This window comes from Lepisma saccharinum, chromosome 29 (genome assembly GCF_977018435.1).
Source record: "Lepisma saccharinum chromosome 29, izLepSacc3.1, whole genome shotgun sequence".
Classification (NCBI taxonomy): domain Eukaryota; kingdom Metazoa; phylum Arthropoda; class Insecta; order Zygentoma; family Lepismatidae; genus Lepisma; species Lepisma saccharinum.
The window spans coordinates 33,127,438-33,148,020 of NC_139257.1; the positions used below are offsets into that span (position 1 = coordinate 33,127,438).

Below are 20,583 nucleotides of genomic sequence, written 5' to 3' on the forward strand. Positions count from 1 at the left end.
CAATCAAATTGAGCTTTACAGTTCGGAGCATGGCACTCAAATAAGCTTACACGTAATAGGCCCTTGCATTATTTGTAGGCTTTCGAAAGCTATGCAACAAGGTGCAGCAGAGTTGTAACAGCTGATTTTCAGTATACATTATTTCTATATTTTAAAGATTACTCAATACATTATATACAGGAGCAACACAAGAATTCAATTTAAAATCTGGAATTGGATATATTTGACGGGGTAAGTTAGTTACAAAAGATTAAATAAATGTGTAAGTCCTAAGTCGCAAAAATCAAACGTGCATAAAATTGAAATCAACGGACAAAATATGTTGTGAATTATGAAACCTATATTGTGTTTTGAGAACTAAATTTTCAGGGCCTTGACCAACTGTACTCCTTCGAGAATTATGTCGATTCTTTTTCAGTGGAGATTTGGATGTTTTATGTAACAGAATTTTTTTCACGGCGCGGAAGCCACAATGCTTCCAAGAACTAATACAAAAGTAAAGGGTAAAACTTCGATAGCGTCCCAACACCTCTCACTCGTTTATTTCGTCATTTTTAACATTCGTACTTACCTATTCTGCATTGTGAAAGATTCTTCAAGGTGCTATTTTGCTTTTTTCACGAAAAAAGTTCAATTTTTGGAGCGATTTTACAATACAGGGAATTTCTCCATTTTGTTTGAAATTCGGCATACTCACTAATTTTGACCCCCTAATCACGAATCTGCAGTCAAAATTTGGCGCTCACACGTGGAAATAGCAAAATAATCGAAATTAAGTTCTTATTTCCACACCCTCGATTTCCGAATTTCCCGCCGGTTCCGGGCTCCGCCCCTGGGGTAATCGACCTACCGCCCCCAACCGCTATCGCGGCCCCGCCTCCGCTCCGCTCCGGCTTCCCGCCTATATCTATAGACTCCCTGTTAAGGGCATGTTAGAAAGTGGCCGGATTCACCTGCCCCCAAATAAGCGCCAAATTTATACGTGAGCGCCAAATTTTAAGTGCAGATTCGTGATTAGGAGACCCAAATTAGTAAGTAACCGAAAATTCAAACAAATTGGAGAAATTCCCTGTATTGTTAAATTATACCCAATTTTTGACAAAGAGTAATTGGTAAAATTTTCGTTTCCGCAAAACGTATTTCTTGAATTTTACAGCAGAAAGTACTTACCGAAATGAGTTTATTTATACTTTAGGAAGGTCTTGGAAGTGTGTTTTCCCCTCGCTTAAATTTTTTTGCCGGTAAATCATGTAATTTTCGATATTAATTTCACTCCGATGCACGAAAGCTGTTCCCTTGATGTCCGTCTACTACGTGAACCAAATTTTTGCTTGCGTTTAATGACGTAAGAACCGGTCAGTGTTTCCAAATACGCGGTTTTGTAACTGTAACAGTTGTAGAATGTAAATAAACGTGCGTTACTGTTCATCATTTCTGATTACTAGAGCCCGGATTTATAAGCACAAAAAATGAAAAAAATAAGCATAAACAAATACATGAAAATTTGAAAAAATATTTGTTTATTAGATCTCTTACCTTATTCAAAGGAAGGTCATCCTGAGATTTTCTTTTGTGAATCTCCTGCGTCTGTCAGTGAAGAATGATTTGTACAGTGAAAAATGTTCTTTTCACGTCACATGACGTTACAGGCGCAAATGACAAACACTACAGTTCTTTGTCAGTGAATTACTATTCAATGTCTGTTTCTTCACCAGAAATCTTTTTATAAATTTGACACTGTTTTGTAACCGGGATTTTTCGGTAATACCTGACAGCTTGTCGGATGCAATTTTTGCAACACCGTGAGTTTCTGAAGACAACGTTACTGAAATTTTTATTCATCAGAGAAAGCTAATGTTGGAATGGATTATTTTGAGCTTCCAGCTGTGTTATAATATCAGGTAATTTGTAAAATTGATCATGGATGTACTGTATCTTTCTTGGATGCAGTTTTTAGCAGGACATTCCTGGGCTGTGACAATGCTGGCTGCATCTTCTGCATTTAAGGTATACAAATCTGTTTTCACTTCATAAAAATATTCCACGTAGTATGACACAGCCTCTAACCACGAACCCCATCGATTTCTTCTTAAGCCTTTCCTTATGTCATGTATTAATATGCTGCACAATGTCATATTGTGTAGCATATTATCATCGTTATTCAATTTTTCCGACTCCGCGGTTAATTGGTTCTGCTCCTATCTACAAGAACGTCAACAATGGAAAATCGTCGTGGAAAAACATTCCTTGTGGTGTCCCTCAAGGCACTACTCGGCCCCCTCTTATTGGCTCTGTATATAAACGACCTCCCGACGGTGCTTAACTGCTATAAATACCATATCTGTGCCCACGATTTTCAGTTATATTTCTCTTTCCCCCCGCAAGAAATACTGCATGCAATAGAAATTGTGAACAATGACCTTAAACAAATAAGTACTTCTAAACCCAACTAAAACTCAGTGTATTCTTGTAGGTTCCCGTAGAATTTTGAGCAAAATAGATAAATCTAGCCTCCCAAGACACAATGTAAATGATATTCATCTGCCTTTTTCAACTACTGTTAAGAATCGTCATGTGATACTCAACCACCATCTCACCTGGGCAGAGCAAGTTAATTCGGTATTTAGAAGAGCTTTCAGTGATTGCATTCACTCTATCGGCTCAAAACCTTCCTCCCTGAACGCATAAAAATCAAACTGGTCCAGTCTCTTGTATTTCCCATTGTTGACTGTTGCGACATTGCTTTCTTGGATGTCAATCATGAGCAAGCTAAACGACTGCAGTGAATTCAAAATGCCTGCATTCATTTCGTTTTTGATCTAAAATATTCAGAGCATTTGACATCGTACTTTGCGAAAGTCCAGTGGCTTAAATTAAGCGATAAACGTAATTTTCATAAGTTAATTTTACTGTACAAAATCCTCCAAATAAAAGACCCGCAATATCTCTATAACTGATTTCAACTTCTTTCTGACTTTCACAGCCACAACACCAGATCGCGTGAAAGGTCTTTGCTCTCCATTCCACTCCACAAATCCAACTTTTATGCAAATTGTTTTACTGTTATCTCAGCAGGCCTTTGGAACAAGTTGCCACCTGAAATTCATGTCTCTTCCTCAATTGTGACGTTCAAAATATTGTTAAAGTTACACATATTATACAATGAAAATTAAATGTTTGATTTTTCTAATAATATGGCGGGTGCAGAGAATGATAGAAGGACGTAAGGCACAAAAATGATTTAGCGTAATAGTTAAGATGAATTATCGTCAAAGTATACCGTTTTGGACTGTGTTTAAGTTTGTATAATGTTGGACTGTGCTTAAGTAAGTGTAGTGTTATGTATTTGCTTGTACGTGTGTAAGGGCAAAAATGTGTGAGTGTATGTGCCCGTATCTATAGGTTAGATTACCATTCTTGTATGTAATTTTTCTTTGTATTTTTTATTTCTCTGTAATTTTTATATTTTTTTCTTTTTTTTCAATATTAATTATTTTATATTCAATTTTTTTGTAAACATGGTCAAGTGGACGAAAAGGCTCCACAGCCTTAACTTCGCCATGTAAAAGAAGACGAAATAAATAAATAAATATTTTTTTCTTTGCAGAAACACTCTTTTCACACAAGGAACAAAATAACACATTGCCGTCCTCACTAAGTATATTATTGATCTCGTCATCCCAATGCCATCGTGTGATTGAAATAGTATTGAAATATGACAGATTTGGGTAAAATATGCTATTTTAAATCAAAATCATAATATAAGCAAGTATAACAGTTTTCTGAAGAAATAAGCATTTATAGGTACTTTCAACCTTAGTTAAATAGCTCATCAAGGTAGGTAATACGAAGTATAACCTTTCTTCTTACCATTAGAAGTCTGAAAAAGAATATGCATTTCACTTATAAATCCGGGCTTTACTGATTCCAAATTTGCGACAACATGACGTGCACAGGATGCGTGGTGAAATTGCACAGTGTTGAAGATCCAGTAGAATTTGTAATTCACCATGGAATTGTGAAGGAATTGGTATGTCCCAAAAAATAAGTTATCTTAAATTTTTCTAATTTTAAAAAAACAATTTTAACTGTTTGCCTAACCTAACCTTGCCATGCATGGTTTGTGGGGCTATTTATGAATGGTTCGTGGGGCTATCTGTGAATGGTTCGTGGGTCTATTTATGAATGGTTTGTGAGGCTATCCCCAGTTAGGGTACCCAGTTAGTGTTGGCACGTTCCAATCGCAGCTGCAAGGGAGGATATTATTATTATTCCCAAACCTTAAAGGAAAAAGCTGGATAAAGGAATTAATTAAATCGTCAAAAACATAAATAAATGGAAATCCAGAGGCAAGTTCCCAAAAGACAAGGAGGAAGTCCAGATCTAGAACGTCTATTAAGAAGAAGGAAGTCCAGATCCAGAACATCCACTAAGAAGGAAGTCCAGATCCAAACATTCCATCAAGAAGGAAGTAAAGATCCAGATCTGTCCATTACAAAGGAAGTCCAGATAGAAGAATATTCAAATAGAGAAAAGAAATAATAAAAAGCATATTGAGATGAACATTGACTGTAAACGAGAATTATAGAAGAAAGTACCTTATCATGTAAATATCCTTACTCCATGTGTCCTGTGTTTAAATAATATATTCGTTTAAACCTCTCCATTGGAAGGCATCCTGTCTGGTTTCGTTGTCTACAAAGAACCCTACCCTGTAGATATTCTAGCTGAGGTTTAAGATTAAGATTCATGCACCTTGCACCAAATGCAGGTAGCATGGAAAACTTTCATTTTGACATCGGATACTGATAAACAAGCTTCCTTCAAATGCAATTACCAGGCGGGAGTGAAAAGCATTACTTTAGAACAACAAAGCCGGTTGGCAAAAATTTTCCCTTGAAAAGAGACGCAAGAGAGAACTCCCTTTTCCCCTCCATTTTCATGAAGGAAAAAAGAAGTGCAAGAAACATTTCTGTTAAATACATGTGTTAGGAACAAGATATATATAAAAAAACAAAATTCTAGCCAAAAATAGACAAGTTATAACGTATAAACTACGACCTTGACACAGCATCTCGATCGAGATGCTTGGGACCCGAAAGCTTAAAGTTATACTAATGTAGCTGTTTTATGAATTTGAAAAAAGATCATAAAACAATCATAACCGTTACCAATTCTTCTAGCAGAAAGACTAATTATCGTATAATTTTGGAAATCATTGTCACACGAAATTTGAACCTTCCTTAAAGTAATGAGCACAGTTTGGTTTCGAAAAAAAGTTATGTATGTTGAAAAAATAACTTAAAAATTACCTTACCAAAGCACGCACGCTTCCCACGGACAAGGTATTCTCCATTGACAAGTGACAGTAAGTATCATAGACTAGTGGGAAAGAACGTAGAAGTAAATCGGCACCTTAGTGGAATTCATTTAGGCACTTTATTTTAATGCTAAGAGAACCAAACCTGACCTGTCTAACCTAACCACGAAAGCATATATTTAACAAAATCTTAAGTAATCGCTAAAACTCTGCAGTTTGTGTTAACAGACATGAATCAAAATCGAATCATTTAAGAATTGCATTCGTAGCATGATGATATCGCAATAAAACAAAAGGAACTTGGGTTGTTAATCTATTCCTGCGAACATATAAAAGAGTCAATTGTCCTTAAAATACACACTTTTGACAAGTAATGCATGTGTCCCGAACCATGGCCATGCAGTCTAAGGTGCAAGCTTTGGGCTTCAGCTACAAGACATGTGCAGGTTCCAGTCCCACGGGAAAGCATGAAAAACTTTTCCTGAGATTTTGGTCTATGCAGGGGACCGGTGGCCTTCCATCATCGTGAGGAAATTGGGGAGCTGCGATGAGTAGCATAACCCGCTCATAGAAAACCTACAATTGGGAGTCCGTTGTGCTTACCACAGGACACCTCTTAACTGGTCAGACGATCTCCGACCGGTTGTGGCGGTTGGTAGGTAAGTATTGATTCTCACAGGCTGTTATGTCATTGGTTATTATTATTATTAATGCATAAGGGTTCACTTTATGCCAAAGATGGCTGAACAATAAGTAGGTTGTAGGTTTCTTGCAGTTGTGGCTTCATAAGTTCTCATTTGGTATCAGTTCGTTATTTATACACTTTTATATACACTTTTCTTCAAATTTACAAGAGAAACTACTTACGGAAATCGGTTTCTGTAGTATTGTCAAACATCTTCAAGGTATTTTCTTTCATCTTTCAATGTATTTCAGCCGGAAATCAATTCCCGTTGCTTCAATTTAAGCGAAAACGTAACCACGCTGTTTTTTTAACTGTTTGCCTAACTGAACCTAACCTAACCTTCTGTGAATGGTCCGTGGTTCTATCCGGGAATGGTTTTTGGGGCTATTCGTGGATGGTTATACAATCCCAAATGGTTTTTGGGGCTATCCATGAATGGTTTGTGAGGCTCGCACCATGACGTGTATTCCATAACACTTCGAGAAATGGCTTATTTTAGTGTAAAAAAATGTGTGAAAACCTTAATGGCACCTTCTAATATGTTCAGCAATACACAATTGGTAAGTACGTACCATACGTGACACAAAATATCAGATTTTAAAGTGTCTCCGATATAATGAACTGATACCTCTCATTTTGTATTTTTCAATAGAAGATGGGAAATTTCACCAGTAACCACTTACTTGGAACAGCGGAACCTCAGGCTAGAACGAGACCCTGCACTCCTCTTCCCCCACCACGAGTTCGTGTTCTGGCTCTTGATCCACGATCACCAACAATTGAGATTCAGCGTACCCCTATTCAGGTGAGAGATACAAACACCAATTGTACATATAAATGTCAAAAGTGCATAAAAGTTCATGCTTATTTTGATAGTAATCTTGTCCACTAACCTGGAAATATCAGCAAATTTTGTAGGCCTCAGGATATGTTGAGTTTGTTTTGTAGTGATCCAAATGTCATGCATTCTTAACTCAAATATGCTGGCCTCAATGGCAGGTTAGCACAGTGTGCTATGATGCCAGCGGTCCCAGGTTTGAATCCCAGCCTGGTCACTGATGTTCTTTCTAAGACACTTAGTCAATTTTATCATATCAGTCAGCACTCATCCTAATCTTCGCAGTTAGCCAAAAGTGGCAGAAGAACGTAGTCATATAAACAAAATCAATCTTTACTGAAATACCATGAAAACTATTCAAATGCTTTTAAAATTATTTTACTTGACTGGTATGCACCATAAAAGACTGAAAAATTAATTAATTAGCTTGCACCATTAATTAATTAATGGTGTATTGTGTTTATTCTTAATTAAATCTGTTAGAAGTTTCGGATAATTATTTTTAAAAATTCAGATTCACCATTCCTGATCCAACCAAGAAAAATAGTAATAATTGAGAAAAGGCAATTAAGAAACACCAATTGAAGGCCTGCCAATAGGCTCATTTGGCATCAGACTTTGTACTTTTAATTTTGTTATCCTGATGAACATTATATGGAAAGCTGCTGATTGGCATAATTATTTAAAGGTGGAGTCAACGCCAACTGCAAAGAATCGAGAGGTTACTGGGTGCATTGATGCAGGATCCACTCCTAAAGGAGTCGTCACGGATGTAGAACCAGTTGCGCAACCAAAAGGAAAAGTTATTCAGCAGCTGCTACTTGAGGCGGATGCTGATTCAGGTCAGTGTTAACTCCTTTCTGTCTTTCAGTGCAAATATATTGTAGAGATATGGAGACCATTAAACCGAGAAAACCTCGTCATGTTAATATTCACACTTGTTTATTTCCTGAACTTGTCCGACCAGCGAGTGATCCCAAGAATGCGCTAACTTGTAACTTCCGTAAAACAAGGAACTGGAAAGGCAAACGCGTGGATCTAAACAGGATCTACCGCGTTTGAAAGGTTTAACAACCTTTCGACACCTAGAATGATAAAAGCAAGCTCCGTCCCGGAGCTCGCTCTCTTTTGATTCTGACACTCATCGACGCTACATGGATAACTAGTCCGATTACATCACAACACGTTACACTGCTAACTACGACGATGGAACACGGAGTTACCGCTGCCTAGCATGCTACAAGGTGCAAGGGATCGCCCGGTTTGGTGAGCTGAGGGTCGCTGGATAGAACCTTGGAACTGTCACGATTCGGTCTGCGAGAAGCATTAGGACAAGACATCACACACACCTACCAGGTATGAACAAGCGTGAATAACCTTTTACACCAACTTTCCATATCTCTACCCTCCTACGGAGCAGGTTTAGCCAACAGATATTATTAAGCTCTACCTAAATGTTTAAATGAAACTTCCCTGTGACCGCAGAGCCCAGGTAAAACGGGCTTACAACATGGTGGAGGTGCTTCAGGCCCTTTTTTGCAATTAAGTACCCTCCTGTACGAATTGCTTTACATTAAATTATTTTCTCCCCCCCCCCTCCCTCCCACTTTGGAAGCATTTTTAAAGTAAATTTTTAGTAATTCCAATTCATACTCCCACAGTACGCTTAAGATGCGTCAGACCCAGTGACAAGTTTGTGTATTACCCTATGGAAAACAACCCCTCTTTTTCTTTTATGCCGAGCCCCCCCTTTTCAACAAAAAAATCTAGTTCTTCTGCATAACATGTATTCAAGCATCATTCACACAGGAATGAGAACACTTGCTTATACTTATTTGACAAGCGATATATTAATGACATAAATAACTGTATACCCATACTTTCATTTGTTCTTTGGTCAGCACGACGAACCTTCGTTTATGAATACGTCACAGATAGCGTTGCACGAACACCTAGATTCCTCCCTCGACCAAATCATAGAGTTAGCAACTGCAATCACGGCAAATCCAATAAATTCACGACCTTTAACCCCAATTCCCTCCCCTCCACTAACACGGTTAAGGTCTGCTAATAGAAATTACCCTCAATTTGTCCTTGGACTAGCAACACCCGACAGAAACCGACCCCAACCCTTAGCAAGTACCCGAGCTCCCGTTTCAACTTCCTCTAACACTGTTAATAGTTCTGGTAACGTAGCTGTACAAATTTCCACCACTAACATGGCCACCCCAATCCCCACTGCATTATACCCGGCACCATTTAGCGGAAATGACCCTAAGCACATTGACTCATTTTTCCTCAAGTTCCAAAATGTAGCACACGCCGCAGGATGGTCGGAAGCTAAGCGTAAAGAGATGTTACCTTTATTTTTGACGGACACCGCTTTAACTTATTTTCATGACATACAGAAACGACCCAATTTTGTAGACTTGACATACACCCATATCAAAGACGAGCTAAGTACGCTATTTAAGGGATCATACCTATCAGCAGATCCTGTACAGATAATACTCCAAAGAAAGCAAATGATAACCGAACCCATCCATACCTATGTTATTGCTAAGAAGGCATTAGTCCAGCAATACTTCCCGAACGCCACTGAAGAACAAACGCTCTCTTACATCATCACGGGACTGCGAGCCAAATACATTGGCTGTTCAACCAACAAGCATTTTGCCAAAACAGAAGAATTAATTGCCCACCTACAGAATTTCGAACGCCAGGAGTCATTGATTAATTCCCGTATGTTGGAAGAGAAATTGGAAATAGATCAGGCAATCGCTCAGGCGAGCTTGCCCCAGACATTCACCCCGACACCACTTCACAGCTGTTCGCATGCTCAGGTCTATTCCCCCCTCCCCAGTAATCCACTCAACCCGAGTCCGCACTTTGTACCATACAACCAGTGTCCATCTCCTTTTCTCCCACCATCGACTCATCAAGTCCAAAGTCTACAGTCCAATCCGGCTCCCGTAAATAATTCCCACACAGTGTATCAAGGAATGTATCATGTACCGAGTTCTGATAGTGCCCGCTGCGCGGCGCCACCATCCGTAGCCACTGTGGAACACGCTCAAAGTGCTACCTCTGGTGATGAAATAAACAAACTTTCGTCACAAATGTCGAACTTAGCTTTGCACTCAACCGAACAGATGAACGCAACTTCTCTTTTCAATCTTTGCTCAAATGTACTGGAATTTGCGAAAATGGCTAATCAAAACGCACACAACAGAGGTTTCACCAAGGGGAATAATAACTCTTCCTACAGGGGTAATAATAATAATAGAGCTAATCACAGAGGTAACTTTCGATCGAACTCTCGAGGCCAGTTCAGAGGTAATAGCAACAAGAGGTTTCAACGTCGAGATCAGGGTAATCACGACGAAGCAAATACATCAGCCTGTAAGTTCTGTGGTCGTTATAATCACGAGAGCGACAACTGCTTTTACAAGCCACAACGAGACAGTGGTTTAAACTAAAATCGTCTTCGACTTGCAGGAACGAAATCGAAGATAATAGCAGATTAGATAAAGTTCCTATCATTGAAAGAAATGGCCTATACTTTATTAATAGTAGCATACAAGGGAAACAGGTAGATTTACTTATTGACGTGGGTTCCCAAATCTCAATTTATCCCTCCCATCTTCTTCCTTCTGAAAGAAAAACATACAAGGTACAATCCACAATCCAAGGTGTGTCCGGATCGAAACGGAGTGTGTCTGAAATTGTAGTTCTTCCAATCATAATTGGAAAGCGTAAATATTCGCACCCATTTAGAATAGTAGATTCAACTAATGTCCCTCCCCTTTTAGGAAATGACTTTTTGAGAACACAAAGGTGCGAAATGTCGTTAAAAGACAACACAATAACACTTTATCATTTAGGACGTACTCCAAATTATAGTATTTTAAGATCAAAGTACAAGACTCACCAGCTGTCGCATGACATATTCACTCAAATTGAGAATGCAAATGTGTATGAGGGAAAAGCTACCCTTTCAAACACAGTTCAGTTAAGTCCACGAACAGAAACTTTTATCAATTTGAACATTACCACTACGACACCTAACACCCCTAAGCCTGTACTTTTACCCCATCTGCTTCCCTTATGACCCAGCATGAAGTAGTCCTTCCCAATGATGCAGTAAACACTCAGTCACCTGTAATTCCCAAAGACAAACCTATAGAAAAGACTAATCATGACAAGAAAGATGATGATGATGACTTATTCTTTCATCAAGTATTTCATGCACAAGCAGCAGATTTTGATATTAGTTCAGAACAACGTAAAGACCCCTATTTAAGAGATATTATTGACGTTTTAGAAAACAAAGACAAAGCTAGTGACCCTAAACTAGAAAAGCTTTCGTATTCTTATGTACTAAAAAATGGAGTCTTATACAGGACTAATAAAATCAAAACTGGTAATAGGGATAGACTTTGTATTCCTCATGCATTAAGAAATCAAGTTTTCGATCTTATTCATGCACACAAAATGAATGGAAGTCACCAAGGTGCTCAAAAGACATATAATTTAATGCTTATGCGTTACTTTTTCCCTAATATGAAGAAATTTGTGTACGATAAGGTTAGACATTGCATCCCTTGTCAGATTTCAAAGAAACCACAAGGTTCTAAACCGCATACGCTGCAAACATTTCAACCAGCCCAAATTCCTTTCCAACGAATTCATATTGACGTATGTGGTCCTTTAGTCTCTTCAAAAACGCACAAATACAAATATTTCCTATCGCTAGTTGATAGTTGTACAAGGTACGTAATTACAGCTCCTTTGGCTAATCATGATGCACAAAACATAGCAACAGCTTTAGTTGAGAAAGTCTTTTTAGTTCATGGCATCCCGGAAACGATCTATTTAGATCGTTCAACACCCAATTCAAGTTTACTCTTACGAGAGTTAGCTAATATTACAGGCGTACAACTAAAATATGTAGATACTTGTGCCCATTTCACGAATGGATTAGTTGAAAGTTCATTTAGTTACTTGAAGAAAGTTATGAGAGTTTTTGTGTTAGAAAAGAAGGATTCATGGTGTGACTATTTAGCTAGCGCAGCGTTCAGCCACAACGTTACAATCCATTCTGGATCCCTCCAGAGCCCGTATTTTACTTTGTTTGGCTACAACCCAAGGATCTTAGCTGACGCAGTCCTTCCTTCGAACCCCGACAATGTCTCCCAGACGAACGCACAGAGACTTGAACTCCTGACTTCCCTACGTAAGACAGCACATGACAACTTGCACAAGCGTTACGAACAGCAGAAAAAGTACGCAGACCGTACTTCTAGACAAATACAGTACTCACCAGGACAACATGTATGGATTCTAGATGCCACTCCGACTCCAGGCGTGTCAAAAGCTTTTGCGTCCTCTTATAAGTACAAAGGAACTATTCTTCGCAAAGTTAATGAGAATTCCTACGAAGTAACTTTCATCGACGATACAGGATGGCTCAAAAAGTCACTTAACACCCCCGGTACAAGGCCACTGCAGCACGCAACGTGGAAATGGTTATGACCAATCATTATCAGGCAGAACCACATTGACGCCACCTGCGTGGTTGGTGGCCATCTTGAATTCAACTTCAGATTTTTAAATGGGAAGGAGGTGATATGATATGTCAAATCAGGCTAGAATTTCACGAGAAATGCAATGGTGAAGGTTTTTTCGACGTATCTTTAACCAGTAAAAAGTTATGACTGAATTCTTGTACCAATTTGCTCCTTTTCGAGGTGTTAGAAAAATGCCTTAAAATTTGTTTAGCACATGGAAATCAAAGTGATGTCTAGGGAGAGAAGTTCGCATGCCATTGCACAAGATTTTAATGGGATACATCCACGAAGAGCTGCACATTATGAATGGTTGTCGCGAACAATTTACAGTGTGATGCTTCCATGGAATTAAAAGTCCTTCACAGTGACAAGGCTAACGTTTATGTTCATAAGGAAGTTCATAAACAGAATATGAGAGCCTTGTCATCTGATAACTAACTTTGGACAGAAACTGCTTCACAACATTCCCATAGTGTTCTGGTGTTCCTCCCAATTGATAAAATCTCTGTAAAAAGTACCTTCTTCCATAAGCAAGGATGAAGAAACCTGTTTATTTAACAAATCCAAGTAGCCCTAAGGTTTTGTTGATGAAAAATTGACTAACCAATTGTGTTCCACACAGCACGCCACACCATTAACTTATCAGCACTAACCATTCGGCATTGATCTGTCGAAAATGGGTTATCAGATAAAAAGCATTGAATATTCTGTTTATGAACTTCCTTATGAACATAAACATTAGCCTTGTCACTGTGAAGGATTTTTCATTTATTGGAAGCATCACACTGTAATTGTTTGCGACAACCATTCATAATGCGCAGCTCTTCATGGATGTATCAGATTAAAATCTTGTGCAATGGCATGCGAACTTCTCTCCCTAGATGTCACTTTGATCTCGATGCGTTACCAATGCGCTAAACAAATTTTAAGGCATTTTTGTAACACCTCGAAAAGGAGCATATTGGTACAAGAATTCAGTCATAACTTTTTACTGGTTAAAGATACATCAAAAAACCTTCACCATTGCATTTCTCGTGAAATTCTAGCCTGATTTGATATATCATATCACCCCCTTCCCATTTGAAATTCTGAAGTTGAATTCAAGATGGCCGCTAACCGTGCGGTTGGCATCAATGTGTTCCCCCCTTTGGCCTGGCAACGATTGGTTATCACCATTTCCATTATGCGCTGCAGTGGCCTTGTACCGAGAGTGTTGTGACTTTTTGAGCCACCCTGTACTATATGTACATAAACACGCCTTGCATTAAGCAACTAGCAAAAGTAAATTAATTTAAAGTTCTCGAAGGCACTGCTTGAATGTCATTAGGAGATTTGGAAGGTAGAGGGTAATCCGGTTCTGATTGTTTAATTGCGAATTTATCATGCTCACAGGCAATTTTTACATAGTTCGATTTCTAATCATGCCTGTTAACACATGATTCATAGGCTTAGTGGTTATTTACTGCAGGTTTCCTGGAAAACAATTTTTCCTTCTGTATTCTTTGTTTGCGAACAGCCATTAGTTTACTGTCATGTTGGATATGGACTGCTGCTGCCATCTACTTTAGGTGCAAAGGGGTATTTCTTCTCTATATGCATTCATTGTTAAGTTAGGAGAATCAGTCTTAGCATTAAAATAATGTTGCTAAATGCTTTAAAGATCTGATCACGTAATATATCTATTATCTCAGCTGTAATAGTAACATTATTTATAAGCACCCTTTTACTGTGATATAATTTCTCTGAATTTCAGATGATGAATTTGTGGATGCAATAAAGGATGAAGATTCTGTTCCTGTAAGTACAGAACCCAAAGAAGAAATTGAGGAAACTCGTACCATAGTTTCTACACTGCAGGATCACGATTATTACAGAGCAGAAAAACTTGTACCTGTAACAGTAACCGTGACTGCACCATGCACACAGAACAAGGAGAATCTCAATTTGGTGGACTTCAAGAAGTCAATTCCTTTGTCTCCAGGGAAGAAAATGTCAGCCTCAAATTCACCACTCAAGGTATTGATTTTGTGTAAACAGATTTTAAAAATAATAATTATTATTATTGCTACAACATGCTTATTAAAAACTTCTAGACTTTTGCCATAAATTGGGTAATATGTTCCACACATTCACGGTTTTGGACATATTGGAGGTGATGTGATCAGCTCCAGGCACCCATTTAATTAGGGGCTGAATGAACTCCAAAGGCACCTTATACAGGTACGTGGTTTGGAAATTTCCCACCTGAGATCAAACATGGATCTCCCACATGTGAGTCATACACCCTACTGATTGGATCGCTGCTGGTTAATAATACATGGATTGGAGATTTAACAGTGGCAACACTGCTGTATATACGAAGACAATGTTCATGTGCATGTAGCGCAACCTGTGGCTGATTTGTTAGCTCGATGGGGCTGGTTACCAGTCCCTGTGACATTTGATTTCGACATCGCTGGCAACAATTGTACACAATGCTGGTGACTACATCGAAGGGCTGTAAAAGTTTCATAGAGGTATCTCTTACGTATCATTTCTAAATAAAATAGTTGCCACTATTAAATCTCCAACCCACGTATATGAGGAGCAGGCAATGAATAATGCAAAGATATACGAGGGTCACTATTTATATTTGGAGCCTAAAAATGAAAAAAACAGGAATTTGGCATTGAAAACTGCTTTATTGTTTTTCGAAGTATTCTCCTTTATGGTCAATACACTTTTGCATTCGTTCGAACCATTTGTCAAAGCAGTTTTTCCAATCTTCTTGAGACACCTCCATAATATGGTTTTTGAACGCATCAACGGCGTCTTCCGCCGACGAAAATCGTTGTCCACGCAATTTATTCTTGACATTCGGGAACAAGAAGAAGTCATTGGGTGCCAAATCAGGACTGTACAGCGGATGACCCTTCAATTTGATTTTTTGACCGTTCATAAAGTCGGTTGTTAGACGAGATGTGTGACAGCTGGCATTGTCTTGATGAAGAATGATCGGACAGCGTTTGTTTTTTTTCCGTATTTGACCGAAGACCTCTGGCAAACAAATTGTTGTGTACCATTCAGAGTTGACCGTTCTACGTTCCTCTAAAGGCACAGTTGCCACATGACCAGTTTTCCCGAAAAAACCGGCGACCATTTGTTTCGATGTGCTTCGAGCGTGAACAACTTTTGTTGGATTGGAACACCCATACAGTCGACTGCTGTTTACGTTCCGGCTCATATGCATATATCCATGATTCGTCACCTGTTACAATCTTATATACGTCTTTTGATGCTCCACGATTGTATTTATTGAGCATTTGTTTGCACCAATTGACGAGAGCGTCTTTTTGAGTTTTTGTCAAATTGTGTGGGATCCAACGAGAACATACCTTTCTCACAGCTAAATGATCATGTAATATTTTATATATGCTGGTGGAACTAATGCCTACGGTTGCCTCAATCTCACAGTATGTCACATGACGATCTTGCAGTATTAGGTTTTGAACAGCATCAATGTTTTCTTGAACAACAACTGATTTTGGACGACCTTCGCGAATCTCGTCGGTGAGCGAATGGCGGCCACGATTAAATTCGTTATACCAGCGTTTCACAGTGGCAAAGGATGGGGCTTCATCGCCAAATGTGGAAGTAAGTTGATCGATGCACTCTTGTCTTGATAATCGACGTCGAAAATCGTAAAAAATCATCGCACGAAAATGTTCACGAGTTAATTCCATTTTATTGTTGTCGCGCAATCTCCAAGGCAACATAAACAACACAAATGAAGCTATTGACAAAACATTTGAAGTACGTTATGGTCAATAATGCCAGACGATTCCGTGCAAACGTCAAATCGCGCCTAACTTCAATCAGTGTTGCCAAGGCTCAAAATATAAATAGTGACCCTCGTATTATAAATATAACCCTTTCTGATTATACCATATCTCAATACACAATCGTCGCAGCCTGCAAAAATTTGTTTATAAGCTTTCATGGTGTAATTGTCGTATAGTCATGGCAGATAATGAAACCAATGATATTGGTGCAGAATCTTCAAACACAATATTAAATGCTTCACAACAATGTAGTAAATTTTCTCCAGTTCAATATTTCGACTATAATGCACAAATCAATAACAAGTAACGTGACAGTAGAAAACTTCTTACGTCACGTGCCGGCAACATATTTGTTAAAACACTAAAATAACACGCAAACAGCACGAAAAACACTTAGGAGTTCTTCCAAGCTTTCGACTCCTTCACGGAGTCATCTTCAGGGCTGGTCGAGGGAAGACTGAGTTGACGCAGTTGTAGTTCCACTGGCATTGCTTGCTTGATGTGTCTGCCAGCAGATGTCGTTGTGGTCTTGCAGGGTCTCCAAACATACAAAGACTTACCAAGACTGCAACAACATCTGCCGGTAGACGCATCAAGTAATGCCAGTGGAACTACAACCGCGTCCACTCCGTCTTCCCTCAACCAGCCCGGAAGAACTCTTTTAAGTGTTTTTCATCGTGCTGTTTGTGTGTTATTTTAGTGTTTTAACAAACAAGTAATGTGTTGACTTTTTTTTCTGCAGAAATACATGTTTAGTAAACTGTCACTAAAAAAATGTATGTTGACTTGGATAATTCAGTTTTAACATATACGAATTCACAAGTATTCTGTACACCCTAATTTTGCACAAAAGACAATTTAGTAATAAATGATTTTTAAGTACCGGGAATACCAGCACTTTATTTTTTTTAGTGCTTCACATAATAGTCGCACCCTATATTATTGCAGAAAATTTGACAAAATTGTTACGATCATGCAGTGAAATAAGTTATTTAAAAATAATTGTGGGCAAGTTGTCACTAAATATTAATGGCCAAGCTGATTTCAACTTAATCCATATCCATTGATAACAAACAATACTTGTGGTAATATAGAATTGGTTAATATAAATATATTTCATGTATTTATAAACACTAATTTGCTACAAAAGGTGTTTTGTATTTAAGAGGAAATCATTTAAAAAGTGGTCTCTTTTGCATCTGTTCTAAAAATATACTGAAACAAAATTATAACATACATTAAAACTTTCCAAACTGGTCTGGATATGTACCGTGCGTCCATTTCGATCTGCAGCCGAGAGATCGGGAGAAGCGTGGCGGGCGGCGCTGGCGGAGATGCCGACATTTGCGGCCTGTAATGCTCGCTTATTTTTACGGACATATCCAGACATTTATATAAATATTGCAAAACGAGCACTAACCTGGGTTATAATTCATCATCTGTAATTCCTCCAAGTTCTGCAATTATATACACAAAAAAATACGCTTTAGAAGTGACGATAAGAGTCACAGATAATAAAACATTTTAATCATAGTTTTGACCAGCAACGTCCTGCTTAAGTTTATATCCTTGAAAGAGTTTTGTGTCGATGGGGATCGTTTGGAGGTTTCGAATGTGCAACACTGTATCAAGATTACGCTGCCGACGAAACCATTAAAAGTCAATGGTTTTCATGAGCTTCCTCGATGAACTCGATGAAATTGGGGCAGCGTTAGAAAGTTATCCAAACAAACCTCTACGCCGTGTTTCACAGGAGATGGGAGTGTCAAAATCATCAGCACATACAGCCACTAAGCTACTAAAATTAAAACCATACTCTTATAACACAGGTTAGTGCTAGTTTTGCAATATTTATATAAATGTCTGCATATGTCCATAAAAATAAGCGGGCATTTCAGGCCGCAAATGTCGGCATCTCCGCCAGCGCCACCCGCCACGCTTCTCCCGATCTCTCGGCTGCAGATCGAAATGGGCACACTGTAGTTCAAAATGCTTGGAAAACTTGGATCTTTTGCTGAAAAACTGGGTTTCCGAGTTATGAAGCCTCGTTCATTAAGATATTTCTTAATAAGGTTGTTTGCCAGTGCTTCATATTGGGGATTCTAGAAGTCAATTGATGACAACTCAACAGTGCCAACTTCCGAGAAAGTGAAAAATTATCAGTCATAATTCAGAGTTTTGTGACTTGCAGCATACATGAATAATTCACAAAGATTTTAGTACATGTGTTCAGTGGTTTGAGAAATAATAATTTATCCTTTTTTCTACTTAGGGTCGAAGTCCTTTGTCAGTCATATCCGCAAACACAGAAAGTTTGCCCCGTCAGTTACTTCGTACGAAGCACATTCGTGAGCTGCAAAAGGAAGACATGTTCTTGAATGCCAGAGGAAGAGACGCAAGGAACATTAGTAAGAATTCCAGCATGATTCAGCATCCAGGAATTGAGTGGGACCAAGATTCTACGATGTTGATTTAATTCTTGCCCGTTGATATTGTATCTGCACAGACTTCGAAAGGCTGTTTTATTATGTTTTAGCGCCTCCCCATTTTAAATATTAAGTTATGAACAAACATACACTTTTCTGCAGATAAAATTTTTGGTATAACAGTATTAATCTCTTCTTAAAGCCATTCAAATAAATGGAATAGAATTGTTGAATTTAAGGTTCGGCTGGACATTTGGTCATATGTCAGTGAAGCCATCTTCGAGCTGAGCCTTAAATAATAGAATGAATGAGCATTGTTACATGTGGGATACATGTAACTATACATGTGTGTCTGTACATAAACAAAAAGGAGGAAGCAATTGCATTTATTCACCTTATATATATTGCTTTTTGTCTTTCTTTGGATCTCTGTATTTAGTATTTACCAATGTGATAACACTTCTTTCATGTGTTTTGCATATCAACAGTTTCTAGGTGCATTTCATGCAATATAATATTATAAATATTAAAATAACAGTGGTAGAAACAAATATATTTTGAAAGCTGTACCCAAATTCTGAAAGTGTCATCTTCATGAAAAATGTGTTTGCAAATGATTTTTTTTTATTTGCTATGAAAGGCAATTTTCACTGCTTAGAAGTTAAGGTAGCTTACTTTATATCACTGTATGCATTATTTGGAGTGCTTTTCCATATGCGTTTTACTGCTATAGAACTAATATGATTAACACGATTATTGATACATTTTTTCCATTCTAAATTAAATGTAAATAGAATTGACAATATTTAGAAAATTGTAAATCCCCGACCTTGTTTCAAAATAATTGAAAAGACTGTTTGAAATAATCAGATAAGTAAAAAAGAAAGAAATAATCCACAACCATAAACTCAGGTGTAGTGAATATTGTGCATAAGGTTGTTTTCAAGTACTATTTTATGATGTATTGTTCATTTATTACCTTTAACATGCACCCAATTCCTAACAATGTAGGAAAATTTTAGTGCAAGTGGAGGTTTTCTTACAGGAATAAACATGTTATTAAATAAGAGAATAACACGTGTATTTATATTTGTACAGATAAAATAAATTCCCGTTCACAACAGTATGATTGCTGTTGTGGATCATCACATTTTACTATCTTTCCTTTGCATATCTAAAACGTGGTTGTATTTAATGGTAGTGAAAAATTCTCTTTCAAACCAGTTCAAATTGATGTACAGTAAATGGTGTAAATCTGTCATCGCTTTCTAACCAAGGGGTCCTGGGTTTGATACATTGCGAGGGCCCAGTTATTAGCCTATCTGTGCATAAGTGGACTTAAGATAACAATTCAACAACAGATGCAAGGTAAATCAACATGATGTTCCCAAGTTCAAACTTTTTTTTTATAAAACTTGATGCAACACAGCAGTTTTGCTAAAAGATATTTTCATCCCAGAGATTAGATTAGATTAGAAATGTTCAATGTGTAATAGACACTTGCAGGTCAAATAGCATTAAAAGTGGTGTTACTATTATCACGGCTGCCATCGCACAAATTGATTCAAAACATGTTACAGAAATTCATGGTGGATGCGGTAAATAGTGTTTAAAAATTATGTAAAATTTTGTATTTCCGCATTGCACAATTTAAAGGCTATTTCCTATTAATTTCAAAGAGAGTCTGTCTTGATTCACTAATGGTACGGCATCTGGACCTTGAAGAACAAGTTTGTTATAGTTAGAGCACCAAGTACAAAGGGAGAATCATCTTAAGAATAGCGAAGAATGCAAACAAGAAAAAGGAAAACACAGAAGAGGAAGGGATTATCTATGAAGTGAAGTGTACAGAATGTCAGTGTGTGTGTACAAAGGAGAAACTAAAAAGAGGCTGAAAGGCAGGTTGAAACATAGGGATGGATG

General features: G+C 38.0%; 1 protein-coding gene across 1 annotated transcript; it reads left to right on the plus strand.

Moving 5' to 3' along the window:
* Positions 1–51: 51 nt before the first annotated feature.
* On the plus strand, positions 52–19,810 carry LOC145981642 (uncharacterized). The gene is made up of 5 exons (XM_083115034.1): positions 52–231; positions 6,658–6,810; positions 7,532–7,685; positions 14,167–14,429; positions 18,507–19,810. The coding sequence occupies exons 2-5, from the start codon at positions 6,661–6,663 to the stop codon at positions 18,708–18,710; spliced, it is 771 nt and encodes a 256-aa protein (XP_082971160.1). The 5' UTR covers positions 52–231; positions 6,658–6,660; the 3' UTR covers positions 18,711–19,810.
* The last annotated feature ends 773 nt before the right edge of the window (positions 19,811–20,583 follow it).